This window comes from Eucalyptus grandis, chromosome 8 (assembly GCF_016545825.1).
Source record: "Eucalyptus grandis isolate ANBG69807.140 chromosome 8, ASM1654582v1, whole genome shotgun sequence".
NCBI lineage: Eukaryota > Viridiplantae > Streptophyta > Magnoliopsida > Myrtales > Myrtaceae > Eucalyptus > Eucalyptus grandis.
The window spans coordinates 24,219,992-24,242,267 of NC_052619.1; the positions used below are offsets into that span (position 1 = coordinate 24,219,992).

Here is a 22,276-nt window from a genome sequence, read left to right on the forward strand (position 1 = left end):
CTACCATAAATGTTCGGGGAGACTATGTGATCACAATAGCAAACTTAATCAATTGGATGCCATCTCGTGTTCTCAATGGAATGACTCCTTTCAAGTTATTATTTGGGAAACGTCTAGACATTCAACACCTCCATGTTTTTGGGTGCTTATGCTATGTATCTACCGTGGGTCCTTGGGACAAATTAGGTTTTCGTGCTCTTAAGTGTGTCTTTATGGAATATCCTACCCTTCAAAAGGTTTATTTGGTTCTTGATCCATCTACTGGAAGATTCTTCATCAATAGAGATGTCATTTTTCATGAAGATATTTTCCCTTTCCAGGATAAGTTATACTCACATCAAGAAGACGATCCTAATACATCTCATCGTCCTTTTTTAAGCGAGGATTATTCTCCATAAGAACCAATGATTATTTTTCCACAAGTAATGCCTATGGAATCCTCTGATGATAATGGAAGAGTTGCTTTGGATACGGATAATGAAGCACCCAATCATCCATCACCAACACTATCTGAGAATCTTGAAAGCTTGGGATGGTCTATTTCAGTAGACAATCCTTCTACTGGCTCACATAATGATGTTCCAACTATACCAGTTAATCATTAGTGTTCGGGACACACAACTCGACACCGACATGGACAACGGATTATATTTGTTCCTCAATGGACAAAACCGGTACACAATATCCTGTCTCTTCCTATATTAGTTTTGCTCATCTTTCATCCGAACATAGGTGTTGCATCTGTAGAATTCCTGGGCAATAGGAGCCCTCATCTTATGCTGAGGCTGCCAAAGATCCTCGCTAGCAACAAGCAATGGAAGCTAGCAACAAGCAATGGAAGTGAATTAAGAGCTCTAATGGAAAATAAAACTTGGGATATTGTTCGGTTACCTCCCCATCAAAAACCTATATGCTACAAATGGGTATACAAAATCAAATACAGAGCAGATAGATCCATTGAATGTTACAAAGCCAAATTAGTAGCAAAGGGATTCACACAAAGGGAATGATTTGATTACACATAAACTTTCTCTCCTATTGCAAAAGAAGTCACAGTGCGATCTTTTCTTTCTATTGATGTTGCTCGTGATTGGCCCCTTCATCAAATGGATGTCCATAACACTTTTCTTCATGTCGACCTTGAAGAAGAAATTTATATGTATCTTCCAACAAAATTTCGTAGAAAGGGGGAGGATAGCATGTGTCATCTTCATAAATCCATATGTGGACTCAAACAGGCTTCTCGGTAATGATATGCCAAATTCACTGACGCACTTGCGACTGCAAAGTTTCAACAATCCTGGCAGGACTATGCTTTTATTCACATGGAGACAAGGTACATCGTCAATCTACTTGCTTATTTATGTTAATGATATACTCATTATGGGAGATGATGCATCCACCATTGAGAGTTTTAAGAAATATCTACATTCCACATTTCATATTAAAGATTTGGGATCTCCCAAATACTTCCTGGGATAGAAATTGTATAGTCAAATAAGGGCATCTATCTGAGCCAACGCAAATTTGTCTTAAAAATTACATCAAAAGCAAGATTGTCGAGATCTAAGCTGGCTGCTATTTCAATCGAGCAGAATATCAAGTTAACAACAGCTGAAATGACAAAGGATTGTCACCCATGAACACGAATCCCTTGCTTAAAGATCCTTGTGCTTACCAAAAACTCGTTGAAAAACTTATCTATTTGACCATGATCATACCAAATATTTGTTATGTGGTGCAAATTCTCAACCAATGTATGCACGCCTCAAAACAGTTTTACATGAATGCAACATTAAAGGTTATAAAATACTTAAAAGGTGTCCCGGATGATAGCATATTGTGATACCTATTAAGCTACTTGCCCCATAAGTAGAAAATCTATTATAGGTTTTTGTATAAAGCTGAGAGACTATTTACTTTATTGGAAAACGAAGAAACAATCGATTGTTTCTTTATCATCAGTTGAGACAGAATATCGAGCATTGACAAAGACTAGCTGTGAAATAGTTTGGATAAGAGGCCTTCTTCAAGATATTGGTGTATGGGTAAAAGAACCCACTGTCTAGTAGCTGTGAAATAGTTTGGATAAGAGGCCTTCTTCAAGATCTTGGTGTATGGGTAAAAGAACTCGCTGTCTTATTTTGTGATAATGATGATGCACTTAAAACTTGCAATAAATCCAATTTTTCATGAAAGGACGAAACACATAGAAGTTGACTATCACTTCGTTCAAGACAAAATCCAAAGTGGAAGGATCAAAATAAGAGGAATAAAAACAACAGAACAACCTGCGGATATTTTTACCAAGACTTTATGTCAAAGGCAACATTCGTATCTAATTAAACAAGCTAGGCGTCCTTGATGTGTATAGACCGCCAAGCTTGAGGGGGAGTGTTGAAGATATTGTTGCCGATACTAATTAATCTTAATTGATCTTGATAGCAAGAATCTTCGTGGGAATCTTTTTGGGATATTATTCATTCTTTTTCTTTTCTTATACATGTAGATCTCTTGTACTATCAATAGGGTTGTAATTACACATTAAATGATTCAGAAAACAATATACAATATTCCCAAATCCCTAGCTTTCTATTCTCTGACACCAACCGGTCTCGATTGTTTGATCATGTGAAAACCGCTTGATTCGATAGTTATTATGCCTCAAACTCGTGCACCGGGAGTGGACGAGTAATGCTCTTCGTCTCTAGAAGTAGGAGCCCGCCCCGACAGGCAATCACATATATAAGCCAGTCGCCATTGACCTAGTTCTGTTGCCCTTCGTTGTCGGGTCGTAGATGGAGATGGCTGTCAGCAACTCGACTTCACTGGCACTAGCCGTCACGGGCCTGCAATTGATGGATCGGTTGACAATCTTATTAGTCCACTCGGTTTTTCTCAGTGTTTTCGGATGGAGTCCGTTCCTAGTTTTCACAGAGTACAACAGGAGCAGAAGGCAGACGCCACCATCGATTGATAAAGAAGAAGACAATAGTGAAATATCTAGGTCCTAGCACGGAGAGCCAGCAAATCAGTTGCATGAAGTGTCAAATGTATCGGTAAAGTATCTGCAATGGGAAGGTTTATGGTTTATAAGATGCCTTTCGGCTTCACTCCTTTCCCGAAGCCACGTTCACTCCTTTCCTGAAGCTGCATCCCCGCGAATTGTGGACCCAAGAAAGTACCAAAGTCATGTCGTGCCATGGCTTGCTCGATCGATATACAAAGAGAGTGCATATTAGATGGCCCTTCCTAGCTGGAAAATCTATTCATTGGATTCGAGAATGGTTGCAAGGCAGTTTACTTGCTTAATTGTTAGAGAATGCCCGCATCTACTGAACAGATGATAAAGGCTTAGAACAAATAGCAATTGATAATTTCCTCTACCTCCAACGTGCTCGATTTCTTCTATTTCACCCATGAAACAAAGGAAACAGCCAATACAATGACTCTTTCAATTGCCTAAGTCCTGTCATTTCAAAGCCCAAATAGGGTAGGCTTTGCTCATTGAATCCATTTGACCATAGCGTCGCTTCTTCGCAAAGGAAGGTTGCGTGAAATTATGACACTTGACACTACTTAGCAAGGTCCATACATGAGCTTCCCCAGTAAAAAATTTACTCCTCATCTCCTAATTATCGGAGGAAGATTAATTTGAGGAACAATAACAATGCTTGCCCCAGTGCTTAATGCCTTACATTTGTCTTCCAATTTGTTGAAGGACAGGAACATGGATTTCGACTAAATTGACCCACTTAACGAATGTTGACTCAACTGTACAATTTGAATGATCCTTAACCGATCTGACCTGAATCCAACCCAAATTCACAATAGAATCCGTATTTTGAATGTATTAGTCAAGCAAGCATTGTCACCTCTCCACCATCATCACCGCCAGTCACGTTGGTATTGGCGAAAGTTTTTAACATATCAAAACAAACAAAAGCAAATTGCGTGATGATCTACATTGAAAGTTCTATTATAAAGAAAGTGTTGCACGAGTCACATACTATACTACTCTACTTTAAAGTAGTTACTTCATGACATGCTACCTTAATGGGGTCTTTTAACCTGAAGATTACAATGAATGAATCAAATAAGGAAATCACCGAACTAATCAGCCAACATTATTACAGCACCATATGAAATCCGATTACATAAAGATGACCCGATATTGTAATAATTGCGCCATATCTACCGATTATCCCCTAGATATCATAATGATGGTATCACAATCTCATTTGTGGCTTTTCCCTATATAAATAAGGATGAAAGCATCGGGCATCGGATAAGAGTAGCACATTACTCTGTGACCACACACTTCACAATGCTGCTCATGCCTCTTTTTTTTTTTTTTAACACCAGCTTGGACTCCTCCCACCCTCTTTTGTTTGCCTACAGTTTGAAAGTGTATTTTCTCCCCCTACTTTTTAGTTTTCCTTCAAAATTTGAAAATGAGCAGCATTTCTAAAAATTATGAGCAATTATGCATTGTTATACATTTCAATATTCAGTGAATTTATCTAGCGGGTCTATGGGATTTATATGCTTTCTGTAAACAAGTGATCTCCCTCCACTTATAAGTTTAAGCTTTTGGATTAAACATTCTAACATAATATCAAGTCAATTTCTACCCAATTAATTGCGCCTATGCAGATCCTTATCCATCAAATTTAGTGTGCCTATTCCTAATTTGGATTCCAAGTGAAAAGGGTGTTAAAATATTCCAACATTGCATATTTTGAGGAATTTATATTTCTTCCACCTATAAGTTGGACTTTCTAGCTCTATCAACCAACCAAAGAACGCCAAAAATTAAAAAAAAAATACTAGCCACACCGAGATAACTCAAACCGTCGAATCTACCTATTCTCTTTCAGCCATGCAATGCAAAAGCAGATTTTAAGCTAAGGAAGAGAGACGTATTAAACACATAATTTATTTCACTAACCACCTTGTTGAGAACTTATAGATCCTGGTTGGTATTTGTTCATCAGGGTCTGCGGACCCCGTTCGAAGAAGCTGTTAGAGTCACTATTTACAGTACCGAACATCTTGGCCAAGTCATCCATCGACCGACCCGCCGTACGAAGAGTGGAGAAATGATCCCCCCAGATGTCATATGTGAACTTGTTCTCAGATTCCGCCTTTTCCTCTGACTTGATGATCTTTTGGCTGCACAGATGAGAACCGGGAGCTCGAGCGTGTGGACGCAAACTCGAGGTGGGTCTCCCAGCACATGGGAACGTTGCAGAAGGCAATAGCACGGGCTTACTAGCAGTTTTTGCTGGTGCTGGGGGCTGCACGTGAAGTACAGCGGAACTCTTTTTCTTTGAAACTGCGGGTTCCAAACAGCTTGCGCTCTTATCAGGTTTGGAAACTTGACGCCTCTCCCTGTCTGGCCACTGAGAAAGGGGATTTCTGGTCTCAATACATTGTTCCGGATCCGGATCAGGAGAGAGAGGACACATTCTTCTGGGTGTAGGAACAGAAGAGACTGGAGATAAGGGAGATGAAGGTGTCGAATTTCCGCTTTGGCTACTTGAAACTTCAAGTAGAGTGCTAAACCCTGCACCAGCACCCTTTCTCTTTCTCCGCCTTCTTCCTTTGTCTTTTCCAATGCGGACACTGAGGTTACCAGGCTGCGATACTTCCTCCACCACATTGCAGCTCTCAGCAGCACCAACCAAACTTAACGGCGAACATGATCGTTCCCTATCTTTCTGAGCTTCTGCAGGAATGACCGGTGTTCCCACATCCTGAGCATTTGATTTTGTATCTGGCGCACCAATCCCATGTACTTCTTCACATCCACGAAGATTATCAGTATATGCCATGGACTCCGGTAGTAAGGGTTTATCTGCAACTGGAAAGTTAGGAAAAGGATCCACCTTGGTGGACCCAACAGGTTTATTACTTTTTCTACTATAGTGAACTTTTGAGGATTTCCCTTTGCACTGCGTTGTCATAATAGAATCCTTTCCTCTCCCACATCGCCAGTCCTGCGAGACTGTCATCTGGGGGAAGAAGCAAAATAATACCAACAACACAAACAGAGCAGCAAGGAGGATCGCCGCAAATATTCTCTTCACCCGAATCAAGAACAGAGATTTCTTGCATGAACCAAGCATGGTCAAATGAATATTGGCTTTCATGGGTATAATTAGAATTCCACTTGCCAAATCCAATTCAAGATGTCGATGTTCCACAGGAGCCAAAAAATTGCTTCTGTAAGATATTAGAAGCTTCTTTGCTTCCCCAGGTCTCAGAGAAAAACTTGTACAATTGTGAACCGTGAATCCATCCAACTTACAGTCTGTCCCAGAAACCCTTATCCTCCTGACCTCCAATGGCATATCTCCTGTATTCTTGGCATAAATTACCTTAATTAAAGGCTTATGACATGAGTGCACGGAATCATGCATTTGGGATGTCATCTTCTCTTGATTGACAATGTTCAAAGAATCAGAAAAGTCAAGGTCAAATTCCAATTTTTCAACAGGCTCTGAATTTTCAAGCAGGACAAGAGAATACGACCCCCCGATTCCCCTCAAAGACAACCACTCCACACCAGAAAGGTTGTTCCTTACCAGAACTGAACTCCTCCACTCACAACGATCTGATGGGTGAAAGATCAAAGGCCCCAAAGATGCCTGCCCTTGAGGATGAACATAAGCTTCTGTTAGAGCACTCTCCGCTACAGAAAACCCATAGGTCGGTGGTTTGACAGATTCACCATGAACCAAGATGCCAGACAAAATAGGCTGCCCAAGTTGAATTGGGTCCTTGCACTCATCAATCATTTCTCCCGAGTTCAAAAGCAGTTGCATTATGACTGGTTGCTGACTTGGATTATGCACAGTGATCCACTTGGAGAGATGAGTCCCAATGGGAACGATGTGGAAGAAAACCTCATGCTTATCAAGCACCGACATCTCACAATTGGTACCTTGAGATTTCCAGTTTCCTAGCACGAACTCATCTAAATCTGCAGTCTGCAGTGCCTTAAAAAAAAAAAAAAAAATCAGATGCAACAATTTAGTATTTGATATGAAATTATGAAAAAAACAATGATGTGCTACATTTGCAGAAAAAGCAGTGACAAATTATTACTAGGGAGGAAGTATATTCTATTAGTTATCATGGAGAAAGTCATAAACAAGTTCTAATTGGCAGAAGAGACCTAAAGGACCCCTTATCCCAGAGATTGACTTACAGGAACGAGCACAAAATTGCATTTCGTTTTTTTGCTTATGAACTGCAACAATCAAATCAGAATATGAATAGCAGGAACAACAAACAATGTAGATCTCCTAGGTTATCAAAAATACTAAATCACGAAACAGAATTTATCCAGGTATATCTGATGAGCAGCAGTAACTACCATCCGATTCCTGTGCGTGGAGAAACTGGAGAAAAAATTATAACGAAAAGATTTGACATGTTTTGACCTTATTTTTGGTTCCATTAGATCACCAGTTAATAGGTAAAAAATCAGGAACATAAAGGTGGACACAAGCAGGAAAACAGTTGCATGCATTTCAGCCGTTCATCTAAGTTCATTAAACAACAAAAATCATTAGTAGCAACAATCATTTACAGGAGAGATCTCAAGAAACTTTTTAAGAACATGAGTCAGATAACACAGCAGGTCCGCTTTGTATTTGAGAGCATGCAATATATCTCCCATTTCACCGATGTGGAAATGGGACAATGGTGAGGTGGAGGACAAGTAGAAGTCAATGGAAAACTGTAAAGAACAATGCGTTTCACTAGAACTGATTTCCCATAAGCTTCCAAATAGTAGGAACACGAAAGATGACTTTAGATATTCAATAGTTCATGGGATTACTGCTTTACAAAAAGATGCATGCTATTCAAACCTTCAAACAGTTCATTAATTCTAAACAACTCCTGAGTTAAGGATGAAGGAGTATTCTGTATCACTGAATACATTTTGTTCAGAAAATCAGTAACACTCCATATGTCTAAGGCATATGATTCCAGGACAGGTTCATTTATCCTCCGTGGAGAAGTGTTTTAGGAAGTTTAAACTTAAAAGATAAATTGCTCAAAAATTGGATGAACCTTTAGCTAGCAAACCTTCTAAAAGACTAGACTCCTCGGCTCTCATCAGCCTAGCACTCGTAGATTAAACAGAATCTACTAAATTCACACACACAACCCCCCCCCCCTAAAAAAAGAAACAAAAAAACAAAAAAAAAAAAGAAGGGAAAATGCCTTGCTAGACAGTCTCATTCCAAAAATATGTTCTGATGATTTTTTTGACAGATTTATTGGGTAAAGACAGCCTATTAAGATACCAACATGAATGAAATATATTATTATCCCTCGCATTAGGACAAGAATGGAATTCCCAGCAAATTTCTTCAAAAAACCAAGGAAATGTTTGAAGTCTAAACTACATGAAGCGCGGAATAATGTCCCTGGAATCAATAACAGCATAGGAAGAAACTCTCAAAATGCCTCCTTTTGCAATAATCACATTGATTGTTGACAAGACATGCTAGAGATCAAGAGCACCCAGCTAAGCAAATAGCACAACTAAGAAGTGTAGTACAATAGCTAGGAAACACAGACCAAACACATAATTCGCGAATGAATAACTTTGTGCAGAAATTACATACCTCAGCATTTGCTCGCAAATGCTCCAATGATAATGTCCTTTTATTTCCAAAATTGGCATTATCGACCTGATGATTGTAACCAGAAAAGGAATCACGTCCTGAGCAGACATGTAGAATGTCCTGGCAGAGAATTTCAATCTGACTTTGAGAGTCATTCGTCTGTATAAGTAATTTACATATTCTGTCTGCATCAAGGGTCTCATGAGTAAAATGACTTTCATCTGAAACGTGATTGCAAGTAAGTAAAGCAACTTGGGTAATGGTGTCAGGAAAGAGTACCAATCCGTCCATGTACTTGATCTGAAAAAGCTTTGAATTTGCAATTTCACTGATCTTAGTAACAGTAATAACACGTGTAGCACTATTCCTCAAAGATATGCTAACAAAACTTCCAGCAACATCAGATGATGTCACGCTCTCAAGAGAGACGGAAAGCAGACCAGCTATATCATGAGTTACTGCCATATCATCTATCTCAGCTTCAATCGGTACCATCATAATGTCAGCTCTATCTTTTGAAGATGTTGTTAATTGCATGCAAAAGGCACCCAAAACTTTACCAACAGAACCAAAAGATAAATCTATCTCTACAATGTCCTCACTAATCTGAGGACCAACTCCCAACTTTTATGAGATCTCATTGCCATCACTGGCAAATCAATAGGACTACTCTTCACAAGAAACCAATCTTTAACACTCTGCAGGCCATCAGAACTTGAGGGATTTTCGTGTGTACAAGTTGCTTCCATATGGAGGGAATTATCTCCCAGAGAAACTGATAGCCATAGGGCTATTTCTTCCACGTAGAGGCTCTCATCGAAAGGATTGAACAACGACAAGTTCTTTCTCCACCTTCCAGTGGAAGATTCATCTACACCTAATATGGGCTGAATCCCATAGGGAGACTTGACTGCGAAGCCTCTGGCCTGCACCAAAAAACCTCCAAAATTTGTTTGCACGATCAAATGAGCTGAGGACAAACCCTGCCATCTAGGCAAGAAGACAAAACAGAGAGAAGCCACTTCACCAGGTTCTAGTACTGCTTCAGTAAAGTTGCAAGAAAAGAACTGCACATCTGTGCTGAATGGCTGGTAGACATGTAAAATGCTGTCACTCCAGTTGTTTGACACTGTTAAGAAGGCTATGGAAGGACCATACAAGTACTTTTCTCCCCAGTCAAGTATAGGAGGGTTTATTTCTATGTTGGGTGACAAAAACCCGTCAAAGGAACCTGACTTGTCCATCTCAGAATTCTTGCCCTGACTAAAACTGACACTTTTTGGATTAAGGAGAGGTGCTCTACAAGAAGATATATCATGTTGATTAGCACCAGATGTTTGAATATATGAGAATTCATTAACATTCTTCCTAGAGTTCAAAGAACAAGAGACGGTCCTTCCATTTGATAATATAGATATACCATAATCTGATGACCACCTGGAGTTATTTGCCCACTGAGTAAATTCACCCGGTCCCACTCCAACGAATAATTGATTGTCAGGCCTAATCAAAGAGTCTTCCAAAGTAGTATCCTTGGTGTTGGAGTTCTCAGACAAAAAACCAGGCAGTGTTGAGGGAAAGCAGAAAAACTCGCTACAGATATTGCCAAGAGTCATGCGAGCTTTTGAATTGTCTGGAGTATAATCTGAATCAACATCCCCACCAAGAACAATATTCCGAATGCCGGCACCATAATTGCCATTAGAGGATCCGCATCCATTGTTTTCTTCCACAGCTTCTTGCCTCCCAACCTCAAAGCAATGTACACATGCAACAAAGGAGAAGAAGATGCATGATAGAAACCCAATGACAAATGATGCCTTGGTTAAGTGAAAAGATCCCCTGGATAGAGCAACATCACAGATAAGTTTTAATAACAGCAGCATTAAATTGCATTGGATCAGAAACTATACCGAATAAAAGAACAAGCACCATGAAAATTCGAAACAAAGAAAGGAAAGTGAGAATGAGGACGGGATACTAAAAAGCCCAAGTTGTCAGGAAGTCTACAATCCACAAAAGAACATCAACAGTTTTTTAAGAAAGATCCAAAGACCAAGTGTGGTTGCCGTTGAAGAATTTGATGTTGCCTAAAAGCAGATCAAAGCTCTATGATAGCACACATATTTCTAAAACAGTAACTTCTCATTTCTAAAACAGTAACTGTCTCTTCAATATTAATTCCATTGAAGATTAAAAACAAAATAAAAAAATAAAACAAGCTGATTAAATGGGATCACCCTGCATTTTAAGGAAAACCCAGCAGACAACCCCAAAACAGAACACTGAAAGTTCTCCTTTTTTTGCGCTTCCAGAAAGCAATTTCAAAAATTTGTACTTCCCAAAAGATGAATTAAATGAATTGTTCGCCTAAAGTTCACTTTTTTCTCCGCTCGAGACCGGACCCATCATTAAAACACTAAGCACGAACGTACTAACACTGATTAAGCAGCTCATCAAACCCCGTTTCCGGAAAAATTGGAAATGACGCTCGCCGGCGTCACGACCAGTTTTTCACTCGGACAATCAACCCAACATAAAACTCCGAAATCTAAAGCACGACACGTCCTATTAACTAACCTTACCTAATAAACGACAGAAACGCAGGAGAAAGACAAGGAAAGTCAAAGAAAGAAAGGAGAAAAAAAAAATTCCCCTGCAAAACAAAAAGCGGGTGGCCAGCAGATATCAGCTACTTTTGCGCACGCCGGACATTCAACTCTCAGCACTCACGGAACGATCGGCTTGCAGCCAATCCCGGCCCCCGTCCCAGAAATGGATAAGCAGATTATAAAAAAAGATCGACCGAACCAAGAACGGTCTTCCCCCCGAGAAACCCAAGAAAACGAGAAAGAAACACCAAGCGTGCTTCAAGAAACTCAAGAACGGATGAAAAATACACACAAGCGAAAACCCATCTTATCTTCGCCAAAAAAAAGAAAAGAAAAGAAGAAGGAAAAACAGAGGCTTCTCATCATCGTCACACGACGGAGCTCGACACAGAGAGAGAGAGAGAGAGAGAGAGAGAGAGAGAGTCGGAGGGGTGGCCGGCGAGGGACGAGGACCGGAGCTTCTTACCGGAGACGGAGCATCGGGCGGCTACGCCACGGAGCGGCTCCGACGAAGGGTATGGCTGCAGCTTCCATGCCAGAGGGCGAGGAAGAAGACCATGCGAGGGGCAGGGGGTTCTCGTCTAGGGTTTTTCGATCTTCTCTCTCTCTCTCTGCCTGACTTTCAAGAATTTCTGGAGGAAGAGAAGAAGGGAAAAATGCTTAGAACGCAAGCAGCACCTGATAAACAAACAAAAAACACAGCCTCGATGAATGGCCTCGGAGAGAGAGAGAGAGATAGAAAGAGAAAGACACTATGACTACAGTGACAGGGGAAGAGAGAGAGGGGGGCGGGGGAACGTTGAAAACTAAGGGCATGAGGTCCCGCTTTTGCCCCTCGGCGGTGTAGGTATTCACGAGATTGGGACCCGTCAAGGTCCATAAGTTTTCCTCTAGCTTTTTGTCTTTGGCTGCCACAAGGAGGAAAACGAGGAGTGGGGTTTTGGTTCTAGGGTGATTGCGATTGTGAGATTTTTTTATGATCTTTTTAGGAAGGATGGATTTCACTTCCTATGTTTTTTGGCTCTTGGAATTTATATGAATCTCCTCGATACGGAATCTCATATCGGAATCCGAAACTTTTATCTATGTAATTCGATTGGATCTGTATGAATTACGAAATCAAGTCAATATTAAATTTTTTTTTTACCATTTATTGATGCGTCATCTTAAATGAACTCCGCTTTTGTCTTATCTCTACGATTTACTTGCGTGCATATGGAGTTTCGTGTCGCGCGACGATCATGTGTATGGCAAATTGAATGCCTATACATTAAAGCATTCCCTATTGCATGTTGCCGCATGGGTGCAAGAGGCTTCATCTCCTCATTCAAATGCACATGGCAAGTTTCAATCACATCCGTCGTGCATGGCAAGCACATGTTATCATGTTAGAAAAAAATAAGTAATTCATAATTAAGACGGTCATCAGTCGTTTCGAATTTCACTCATTTACACTTTTCAAAATTTGAACCGTTGAACAAGCAAATTTCATCATTCAAAATATCGCCATCCTTGTGATTGACGCAATTAGTGCATTGGAAGTGAAAACATAACATGCCATAAAGAGACACAAAAGTAGGTCTTTCCACAAGGTCTTTTGAGTCATGGACAAGCTTTAGGTCCACGTCAAAAGCTTTGGGCCTCTTTGTAAATATGGTACAACTTGGAGGGCAATCAACATGATAATTCGTCTCCCCACCCTTTTCTTTATTTTTTTTTTTTTCCCACGCATGAGATTTAAGTAGGCATGTATATTAAGCCTCTTTCACGGGCAAACGTTTGGAAAATAATACACCTTAGCAAACTACAAAGGGGGCATGGTCGAGGGGCAAAAGTGGAAATGCACAAGTACAACATCCAAGGTGAACTTTGGGAGGAGGTTTAGACTTTGGTGCTCCTATGCTTTTTTGCCTATCTTTGCTTTAAAAATGTCAAATTTTCTTTCTTTTTTAATTTTTAATTTTTCCTTCTGTTCTATCATATTTCAAAATTTTATTTTGACGTTAGTGAGGGGGACAGTCCCTTGTGGGCATCTGGTCATTGGTGCATGGAATCGTCGTTCCAGACGCACGACGCACGACGCGCGATATCTAAGTCCCGTGAAAGGTCCGTTCTGGCCCTCCCCACATCTCTCCGAAAACCTGCCACCACCGGAACCGGGGTCCGGTACGGTGGGAGCCAGGCCTTGGCGGGTTGCGGCCCGAGCGGGCCCTATCGGATCCGATGGTCCCGTGTTCGCCTCCGGTACATGTATCCCATTCATCGAATCATTTCTCCCTCTTTTTCCATCCTGCACGGCACGTCCTTCGAGGGCTCGAGTCGCGTCGACCCCACGCAGCCTCGTCCTCATCGACCCGACCGCGCCGAGGGTACTTTGGAAAAGCGAGCACCATGGGCTTTTGTCAATTGCTGCTTAGTACCTTTGTCGCTGTGGAGAAAAAACAGGACAATGTGTCCCGACACCGTCCAACACCAGAAAATTTTGTCTAAATTGTTCTTCTCCGTCAGCAGCGAATCTCGACGAAATGCAGGAGTTTTGAACTAATTAATTCGTCGAGAATAAATGATATATTAGGGAAAAAAAGAAGAAGGAAATTTGGCCATGTGTCCGCAAAATTTAGGAGCCCATAATATATCGAGCATGCCGCATCGAATGGTTATGGAAAATAATAAAGATAGATGGCTAAAATAATCGACTGCTTTTGGAAGCGTGACTGGGTTTTCCACCGAACAGCCGTACCTTTCAAAACATGATGTTAGGGAAAGTGGCCCCACCTGCGGGACAATTTCTAAAAGTAAAAACTATACTTAACTTTAGTCTTAAACCATCTTGAACGGCGATTTAAGTTTCACGACTTTTGACAAGCGATCATTTAAGCAGCTCCGACTTATTTTAATAATAAGAGCTCGCCAAAGCTGCCTAAACATATGGTTAAAAAAAAAAATTGGTGCTAAAGCAATCGTAAGGTGTCAACATTAGATTGATTGTCCGTAGATTTGTTGCTCTAAAACTTTACAAAAGTTAGGAGTTTGAAAATACGAAGCCGTGTACTAAAATAAAAGTCACGAAATGAATATTATAGCTTTGCTATTGTTTCCTTTTTGTTGGACTCAAGCAAAATAGGAGAGCAAACCCACATGGACGCACGCATATGTCATTGTCTCTCCGAATGATTTCATTTAAAGAGTGTTTGTTTTATGAAAAATGCATGATTTAGAAAATATTTTTCTAAAAATGATCATTTGTATTATTTTTATTGTCCTAAGAAACATTTACATATAAAATGTTGTTGAAAAAGTAAACATTCTCAACATTTTTTCTACTATTGAACATTTCTTAAAGAAAAGAAAACATTAGATGAACATTTTGCTACTCTTTCAGTAACCGAAAATAAATTATTATTTAAATTTCAGCGGCCGGCCACCCGGGAGGAGTTGCTACTCCTCCCAAACCTATCATTGGGGATTTATCAGCCTAGTATGCTAGGAGAAGACAGTGACCTCCCTCCAGATGGGATCCCAGCGCTAGAAGTGCTGTGGCCGGAGAGCCTAGTGGGGCCGTTATCCCGTGTTTTTTCCCTTCATTTGCCTGTAAATGGCTTGTGGGGGAAAGACATCTGGGATGGCCTATTCAGAGTGGAGTAAGGTCTTGAATATTTTGCTACTCTTTCAGTAACCAAAAACAAATTATTATTTAAATTTCAATAGATAAAAGAAAATTCTCACGTAGAGTGCAGGGATGAGGTTGGTTGCACTATAGTGACAATTAAGTGATTTTCCAAGTGCACGAGAGGTAGTTAACTTCCTTGTCTCGCCTTTTTGTCCTTTTATCTTGGTCAATTTTACTTTTAATCTTATTTAATTTACAATTAGAAAAATGAGTTAATGGGGATGTGATGGGAGCATGAAAGTGAGATGACGGAACATCTTTTTTTTTTTTTTTTTTTTTATAGAGACATGCCATTGGACTTTAATACATCTTATTTTGTTTGAATTATGAGATATAAAATTTTAGGAATATTCCCTCTTAGATGGGGAAAGCAAAATTACACCTGAGAACTAAGGGGCCATTGGAAACACAAAAGCGAAATGCATTTTCCATAATTTATAAAAATATGCCATCAAAATTTCCACCAAGGTCGATCAAGAGAGTCACTAATCATTTTTTTTAAAAATAAAAATCGCGACACTTCAATGAGTTTTGATGCCAAATAACACCGTACATATCTCAGACTGATACTATCTCTATTTCTAAAAAAAATTACTCAAGAAATAGACTATCCAAGTAAATTTAATTACTGACAAAAAAAGAGTAAATTTTAATTAAAATATCTACAAATATATCACGCATCAAATCACTAAGTGACAGTCAGACACTAATTATTAATTACTTGCACATTTACGTTTCCTTGCTTCTTGCAATATCTAGAATTCAGTATCAAATCTAATTATTGAAATTTGAACGCAACTTTTTATTCACTTATCTAGAAAAAAATCCCCAAGTACGAAATCTCATAATTTCTAAAATTTCGAAGGAATAAAAATAATTATGAAGTCGGTAATTAGCACGCAAAAGTATATTTTGACGTGTCGACCTTTTCTTCCTCTAATTAATGAAGACATAAAAAAGGGCAGCCAAAAAAGGGGAACATCATTATTAGATCATTTCCGAAAAATCAGCGCGTGGGGGTTCCGCGCGAAGACGAGGGCGCGTGGATCCGGAGGTTCAATTCCACGTAATCACCGCCGAGAATCTACGCGAGTGGCGGCTTTTAATTATCGAGTCGAGAGGGGGCGTCAGAATCTCAAAACTGACGGCTCCGTCCCCGTCTCCAGGATTCCCTTCCGCCTGTCCTGCGATCCGGACCGTCCGTTCCGGTTCACCGCGGGCCACGCGATCTTCGGCGCGTGGGCCCCCCGGGGGTCACCAGGTGGCCGGCCTTACGCCACCAGTTTTATGTTTTCCTTTTTTTTTTTTTTTAGGGAAAAAGCCACCGTTCGTTCGGTCTCGGTCTCTCTAAAAGTCAAGATTAGGTCATGCGGAATTACCCTTTTGTCCCTTGCGCAGGTACGAAATTCGATGTTCTCTGTGGGGTTGGTGCGGTCCCTTTCTTTTGAATTGCTTTTATTATTTTTATTTTCTCCTTATTCTTCTTCGTCAAATTTCAAATTAATATTAAGAACCTCATTTTATTATTGAATAAATTTTCTTTCAGGTATTATATTTTTCGAGAAAATTTATAAATTTCTTTTTGTCTTATTGGGAATTTGTGAAATGGCATTATTTTTTTATGGTTGCGTAAGTCGATGATGATAAGTATTAAATTCAATCATATGAAAAGTTTGAGTGTGTGCTTTGCACCAAATAAAAAAAAAAGAAAAAAGAAGTGATAAATTATATGCCTATGACAAAAATAACCCTACTTTTCAAAAGATAAAATAATAAAGACAAAAGGAGCATCTTTTGCTCAAGGGACAAAGGTATCCATGAAATTATACCATCGAGACGAATACAACCTCACTCAAACCGTCAAACGGTAAAATGAAAGCACGATTTTACTTGAGGGGCTAAAAATATCCGCCACTGCTCTTTTCTAGAAATGGAGGTAACTTGTACAATAGGCACGTCGGCTCCACCAAATCATTGCCTGAGTTTTTTTTTTTTTTAATAAATAAAATAAAATAATGCAGACAAAAGATAGAGAAAATGAGTTTATCTCCAAATTGAGTTTGTAAATTGAATGCCCAGGATTTTGCTTCAAATCGAGTTTGCAAATGAGGACCTCGATCATTGATTTCGAGCTAATACGTGAAGTTCAATCAATATTTCAAACTTGCAAATTAGGATTTCCAATCATTGTTTCGAAATTAATGGATTAACTAATCAATTATGGTCAAAGTGGGACAGTTGTTCTAAGATATCATTATCCATCAAGTAAGAGTTCATGCTTCTTCTTTTTTGTCGCTTGAAATGTGAGGTTATTTTCGTCTCAAGAGTATAAATTCACAGATATTTTATATCCCCGAGTGGAGGAGGCTCATGCCTTTTTATTTTGGCTGTTTGCATTTGCCCGTGAGCTTTGCGACTTTTAACTTTAAACAAAGGTAAATTTTCACGGACGATAATCACCCTTCGGTGCACTTAGAAAACACTCGACATGCCCAAAAAAAATTGAGGATCTGCATGCCCCCGCCAAAAAATAAAATAATAATAGTCGCAAGCATCGAAAAGTGCAAACGAAAGTGCAAGGCGCACTGCCCTAAAAGATTCATGGAGAGTAAAAAAGCTGAACTCGAGCAGGACGCTGCAGAACACACACCGACCTTGTCAGTGCGATTGTCTTCCGCATCTCTCCGACGTCACCACAGAGAAAACGAAGAGACGAACCGAGCGCCCGTGTTGAACCGCCCGGTCGAGTACGGTGACAATCGGCCGCGATCATCGCCGTTTTCTTTGGCTCCGAGTAGCTGCTCCGCTGTATGCACGCGGTCGTGTAAGATTCCCGCGCCTCACGACTACCCCTTTCCTTCCTAATTCTAAGGTACAACTAAAAGTGAGTCATGTAGCATTTGGCAAATTTTTTGTAGTGTTTTGGAGAGATGCAATTATATCTCCAAAGGCCTCCAAAGCCTTTACCTTAAGGCAGTTCCAGAGGTGCTTTGAACTTCGGGTATTTCGGAATGTAAATGTAAGTTTTTTTTAGGCTTTGCTCTCACTGATCTTTGATAATTTAGGAAATGTCATAATCTATTGTGACATTACTAACAAGGGTTTCCAAGTGTTGATGAGGCCAGATTGATGCCGGCTAGTCTCACTTGAGGTCGCCTATATCACGAGACTTAGGCAATGCTTGAGGTCATGTGACTTCTATTTGGCAAAATATGGTTTCGGATTAATAGAGTAATCAAGTTGGACTTTGAGATGCGATATTATTTTTTTAGAGATTTATTTAACCTACAAAGTTGCTAATGGTCACTATAAAATATTATTCATGATATAACAAAGTCTCAAAATAAGAATAATAGATAACAATTTTAGTATTTCTTTAGAGTTTCTCTAGGAAACGATTGAAAAGATGGCTGTAGTTTGGAAAAAAGACTAAAAAAAATGATCTCGATTCGTTGCTCTGAAAAACTAACATATATATATATATATATATAAATCGGTCTTAAAGAACATAGACAACTCTTTGTGAAATATTGCAAAGTGAAGTTGCCCAAATGAATAAAGGTGTCTTCGGAAGAAGTTGAAAAATGAACAAATGCAACCATTTAAGAAAGATTGCAAACTGAATGAATATCATTTCCAGAGGTTATATTGAAAAGACAAAAATAAAAAATTCAAAATAATTTTTTTTTCGAATTTTCATAATTTCCAAAAATTCTCAATAAACAAAAAACAACATTTGAACTAATTAAAGTTAATAAGATAACCATAAGGACTAATAAAAAAAATAAAATGGTTAATGCTAATTAAACCGCGGCCGTGCAAATTATTAAGTCCACCTAATAATCGTATCAAAATTCGCGCACCCACACGCGAGTATGGTGGGGTCTAGCCCACACTCAATCTTTTCTTTAGATACGCCAAAAAGTCCCACACTTATTAACTAGCCCACCTCCTCTCATTTTTCCTATATGGGACAAGGGCACATACACTTAGTTTATTTTAGAAACAAACTTCCAACAACCTCAAGCGAGACTCACTAGCGGCCAATTTGACTTGTCAAGAATTGAGTTCCCCTAGGAAGGTTTGAGAATTAGGAAAAGAAATAAAAAGCTAACAAAGCCCTCTGTAAAGTGTAGTTTATTCTAAATGGCATTTAAGTGAAAGTTGTTTTCTAATATGTTTTTAAATTAATTTTATCAAACATTATTTGCATTTCGAAAAAATCTATTCATATAAAATTCTTTACATTTTCCCAAAAAACTTTCTCCAAAAATGTTTTGAGTGCTAATTGCCTTCTAAACTCAAGATATTCATGGCGGGCTTTAGGACCTGTGTTGTAATTATCTCAAGTCGGGGTTAAACTCGAGCTGGTCATGCTGTATATACCTTTTAGAAACGAGTCTCTAGGAAAGTCGACTTTGAATTCCTTTGTTGTTGCAATTCCGAAAGGATCGCTTTGAAATTGTTAGGGAGTCATTCCAGGACAACTTGCACAAACCAATGGCAAAAGTAGACCATGAGACGTTGCGCTCAAGCAAAATTGACTGCGGTAGTTCTGGCAATGGGCCACTCCTTGGTCCACTCGAGCCCTACATGCCTCTAAACCCCTTTCATGACATGTGATGCCTATTTCATTGCGGGGGCTTAGATCGCTAATAGAGACAAATTGACGGTACTGGTGTTAAATTTATGTGTGCGGCTTACTTTAATGTCAAATCTTTTTAAATGATCATCTAGGTGTCGCAACTTTTAAAATCGGGGATTTGGCTCGCCTGGACATCCTATATAACATTAGTTGAACACTATATCCGATATGACTTATTGAAGAAATTTGCACTCAAACTATATTCAAGATGACGTGATTTGAGCCAAATCTTGCCCCCACATATGGTTGCAATTCTAAGGAAGCGTCACCATTTAAGGTTGAGTGATGATGTTGTTTTGCATAATTTCTACGGAACTTTGCCTTGCCGAATTAATTATGTTTTTCAAAAGCTGCATAAAGTGCATTTGTTGTTAAAACAATGTCACATGAGATTCTTGTTGATAATAAGTCGTTGAAGCAATTTACCTGATTAAGTTAAAAATTATGACACTCAATATCTATTTATATCATGAATAACGAACATTACGAGATTACTTTTCCAAGGAATTTATTTTTCAAGGAAATTTTCGCATGTTTGACTATACTTTGTAAATAAAATGGAAGTCATCCTCCAACGTATCTTCTAGGAAAATCATGAAACATACATTTGAGAAAAGTCTCGAATACAAGTTCATATCCCATGTTTGAGCATTGAGGACTTGAGCTCAAGCATTAGGATCCTAGACCTGACCTAAGGAGACTAGAGCCCAAGCATTGGGGGCTAGCTGCTTGGGACCGGGGTTCTACGTCATGGGTCCTAGGCCCCGTTACTAGTGTCTCGAACTCCAAAAACACGGGTATAGCTGTTGGGGACTTGAACATAGGTAAACAAGCTCTTAGGCCCAACCTTGAGGGATCGGGGCGCTTTGGGACTTGGGCAAGTCCTTAGGGAACCAAGCCCCCATTGCTGGGGACCCAAAACATGGCCTTGAAGGTCTCGAGCCTAAGCTCCAGGGTCCTTGACTCAAGTCATCTGAGGTCGACTTTAAATCTATAAGGACTAGTATTGAAATTCAATTATCAGATGATATATTTTCTTAAAATCTTGTAACTCACGTGGTGCTTATTTAATATGCAAAATTTTCCCATCTGTAGTCGGTGTAAGTTCATATGGGGAGCACCCGCACGACCACACGAAGAAAACATAAAAGAAAGTGGAATCCAGTTGGAATGTAGTTGGAAGGATTCCTTCAGGATTCTCTGGATCTTGGAAACATTAAGAAAATTACCTTTTGGATTAGCAATTACCAGTCGTCTAATGTCGCCCGATGGTTGAATGATAGAAGTGGAACATCATGGGTTAGCACATGGACGGTCTCTATTCTTGTTCTTGCTTTCTAACAAGAGAGTCCATTCATCATATGTTTACTGACTACTTACCAAAAATAATTAGTTGGTGTCCCCCATGAGTGCTAATTGAGGACAATGGTTTGGTTATCAAACCGCTTTAAATGCGATTTCAGGTGCCCTAACTTTCACTTAATCAATTTTCGTAGATAAGTAGGGCAGCATTATCTATTGTCGCGACATAAATCACTTAAAATTTCTCAACATTTTAGAGATAAAAGACAAAGGTTTTGATTGCTAGGGACCATTCGGTACCAAATGTTTGACGGTTAGGTTATGCTCTACAGATAACACTTTCGTAATGTCTTGATAGATTTATAAGATTCTCCAAAGAGAATCAAATATGAATTATTGGGAAGCCAGGCACCGTGAGAAAACAATTCAAGATTCTCACTTAAGTGAGATATTTGTGTATTTTATTCCTAAGGATGGAAAGAGGTGCGTATATTATTATATTTCATGGTCTAAATAATTGGCCACTCAGATGCATTGATTAAACTATCTAGTAAAAAAAAAAAAAACTGTCGATATGTTCCTGATTCATGTTGTCATGAGTTTTGTTTTTTGTTTTTTTAATCCTCTTCCATTTTGGAGATGAACGTTATTAGAGGATTGTTTACAAAACATAAAATGGGTAACTTTTAAATGTCTTCTGAGTACAATTGATAGTCTTGAATTTTACTATCGAAGGGATTGACTAAAGAAAGAAACGTAAACCCTAATAATTGATGGATAGAGGATTCCTTTGCCAAATTTTTAATACCAAATTGGCAATTCATCTAGACAAGAAGTTAAATTTGTAAATGTCGCACTATTTTGGGCCCAGCCCGTTCACTTTTAGTGCTTTTGAATTCTTAGCCAACCAGAAGGCCCAAAATGGAACTTGTTGCTCTATTTGACCAAAAAGTTTAGAAAATGAGAATGTTTTGTTATTCTTCATATGTTCATGGGAAGAAGAAATCTTTTGAGCGTTACTAGGCAAGTCAAGCAACTCGTGATCTAAATTAATTTAGGTCGATAGATGAGAAAAAAAAACTTTGCTTCGGTGTTAATTTGAGTTCAGGGATATAAGTATGATAAAAGTCATAAAAATTAAGTACGGGGTACACTAGCTACTATTTTGAGTACACCCCTATTTTACCTCGTTAAGGAAGAACTGCGAATCTAGAAATAGGCTCAATCGAACATTTTTCAAAAGTTATTATAGTGACTCATTCTTTTAATTGATCCCCAATCGCATGTAAAGAAAAAAAAAGGATACGCAAGGGACATTACTAGAAAGCATAAATTTTTTAATTTAGTTTGGATTACCTAAGTTATATCTCTACGCAACGAGCATATCTAAATTTTCTCA

The 22,276-nt window shown here is 39.1% G+C and overlaps 1 protein-coding gene across 4 annotated transcripts; it reads right to left on the minus strand.

The window, feature by feature from the left end:
• Nucleotides 1–2,457: 2,457 nt before the first annotated feature.
• LOC104457268 lies at nt 2,458–12,020 on the minus strand. Of its 4 annotated transcripts, none has more exons than XM_010072206.3 (4): nt 11,727–12,020; nt 8,649–10,490; nt 4,955–7,004; nt 2,458–2,849 (listed from the first exon to the last, which is right to left on the minus strand). In XM_010072206.3, the coding sequence occupies exons 2-4, from the start codon at nt 9,183–9,185 to the stop codon at nt 2,842–2,844; spliced, it is 2,595 nt and encodes an 864-aa protein (XP_010070508.3). In that variant the 5' UTR covers nt 9,186–10,490; nt 11,727–12,020; the 3' UTR covers nt 2,458–2,841. The 4 variants fall into 4 exon arrangements, with proteins under 4 accessions (XP_010070508.3, XP_018717154.2, XP_010070510.3 ...); XM_018861609.2 differs by lacking the exon at nt 2,458–2,849 and adding an exon at nt 3,695–4,071; XM_010072208.3 differs by lacking the exon at nt 2,458–2,849 and having other exon boundaries at nt 4,344–6,995.
• Between the last annotated feature and the right edge of the window lie 10,256 nt (nt 12,021–22,276).

Bases quoted from the DNA above. Each gene is read 5' to 3' on its own strand.
- LOC104457268 (XM_010072206.3), bottom strand. From the start codon at position 9,185: ATGCAATTAACAACATCTTCAAAAGATAGAGCTGACATTATGATGGTA. The intron at 7,005-8,648 runs GTATGTAATTTC...TTTTTTTTTAAG, and splicing joins ATTTGCGAGCAAATGCTGAG to GCACTGCAGACTGCAGATTT.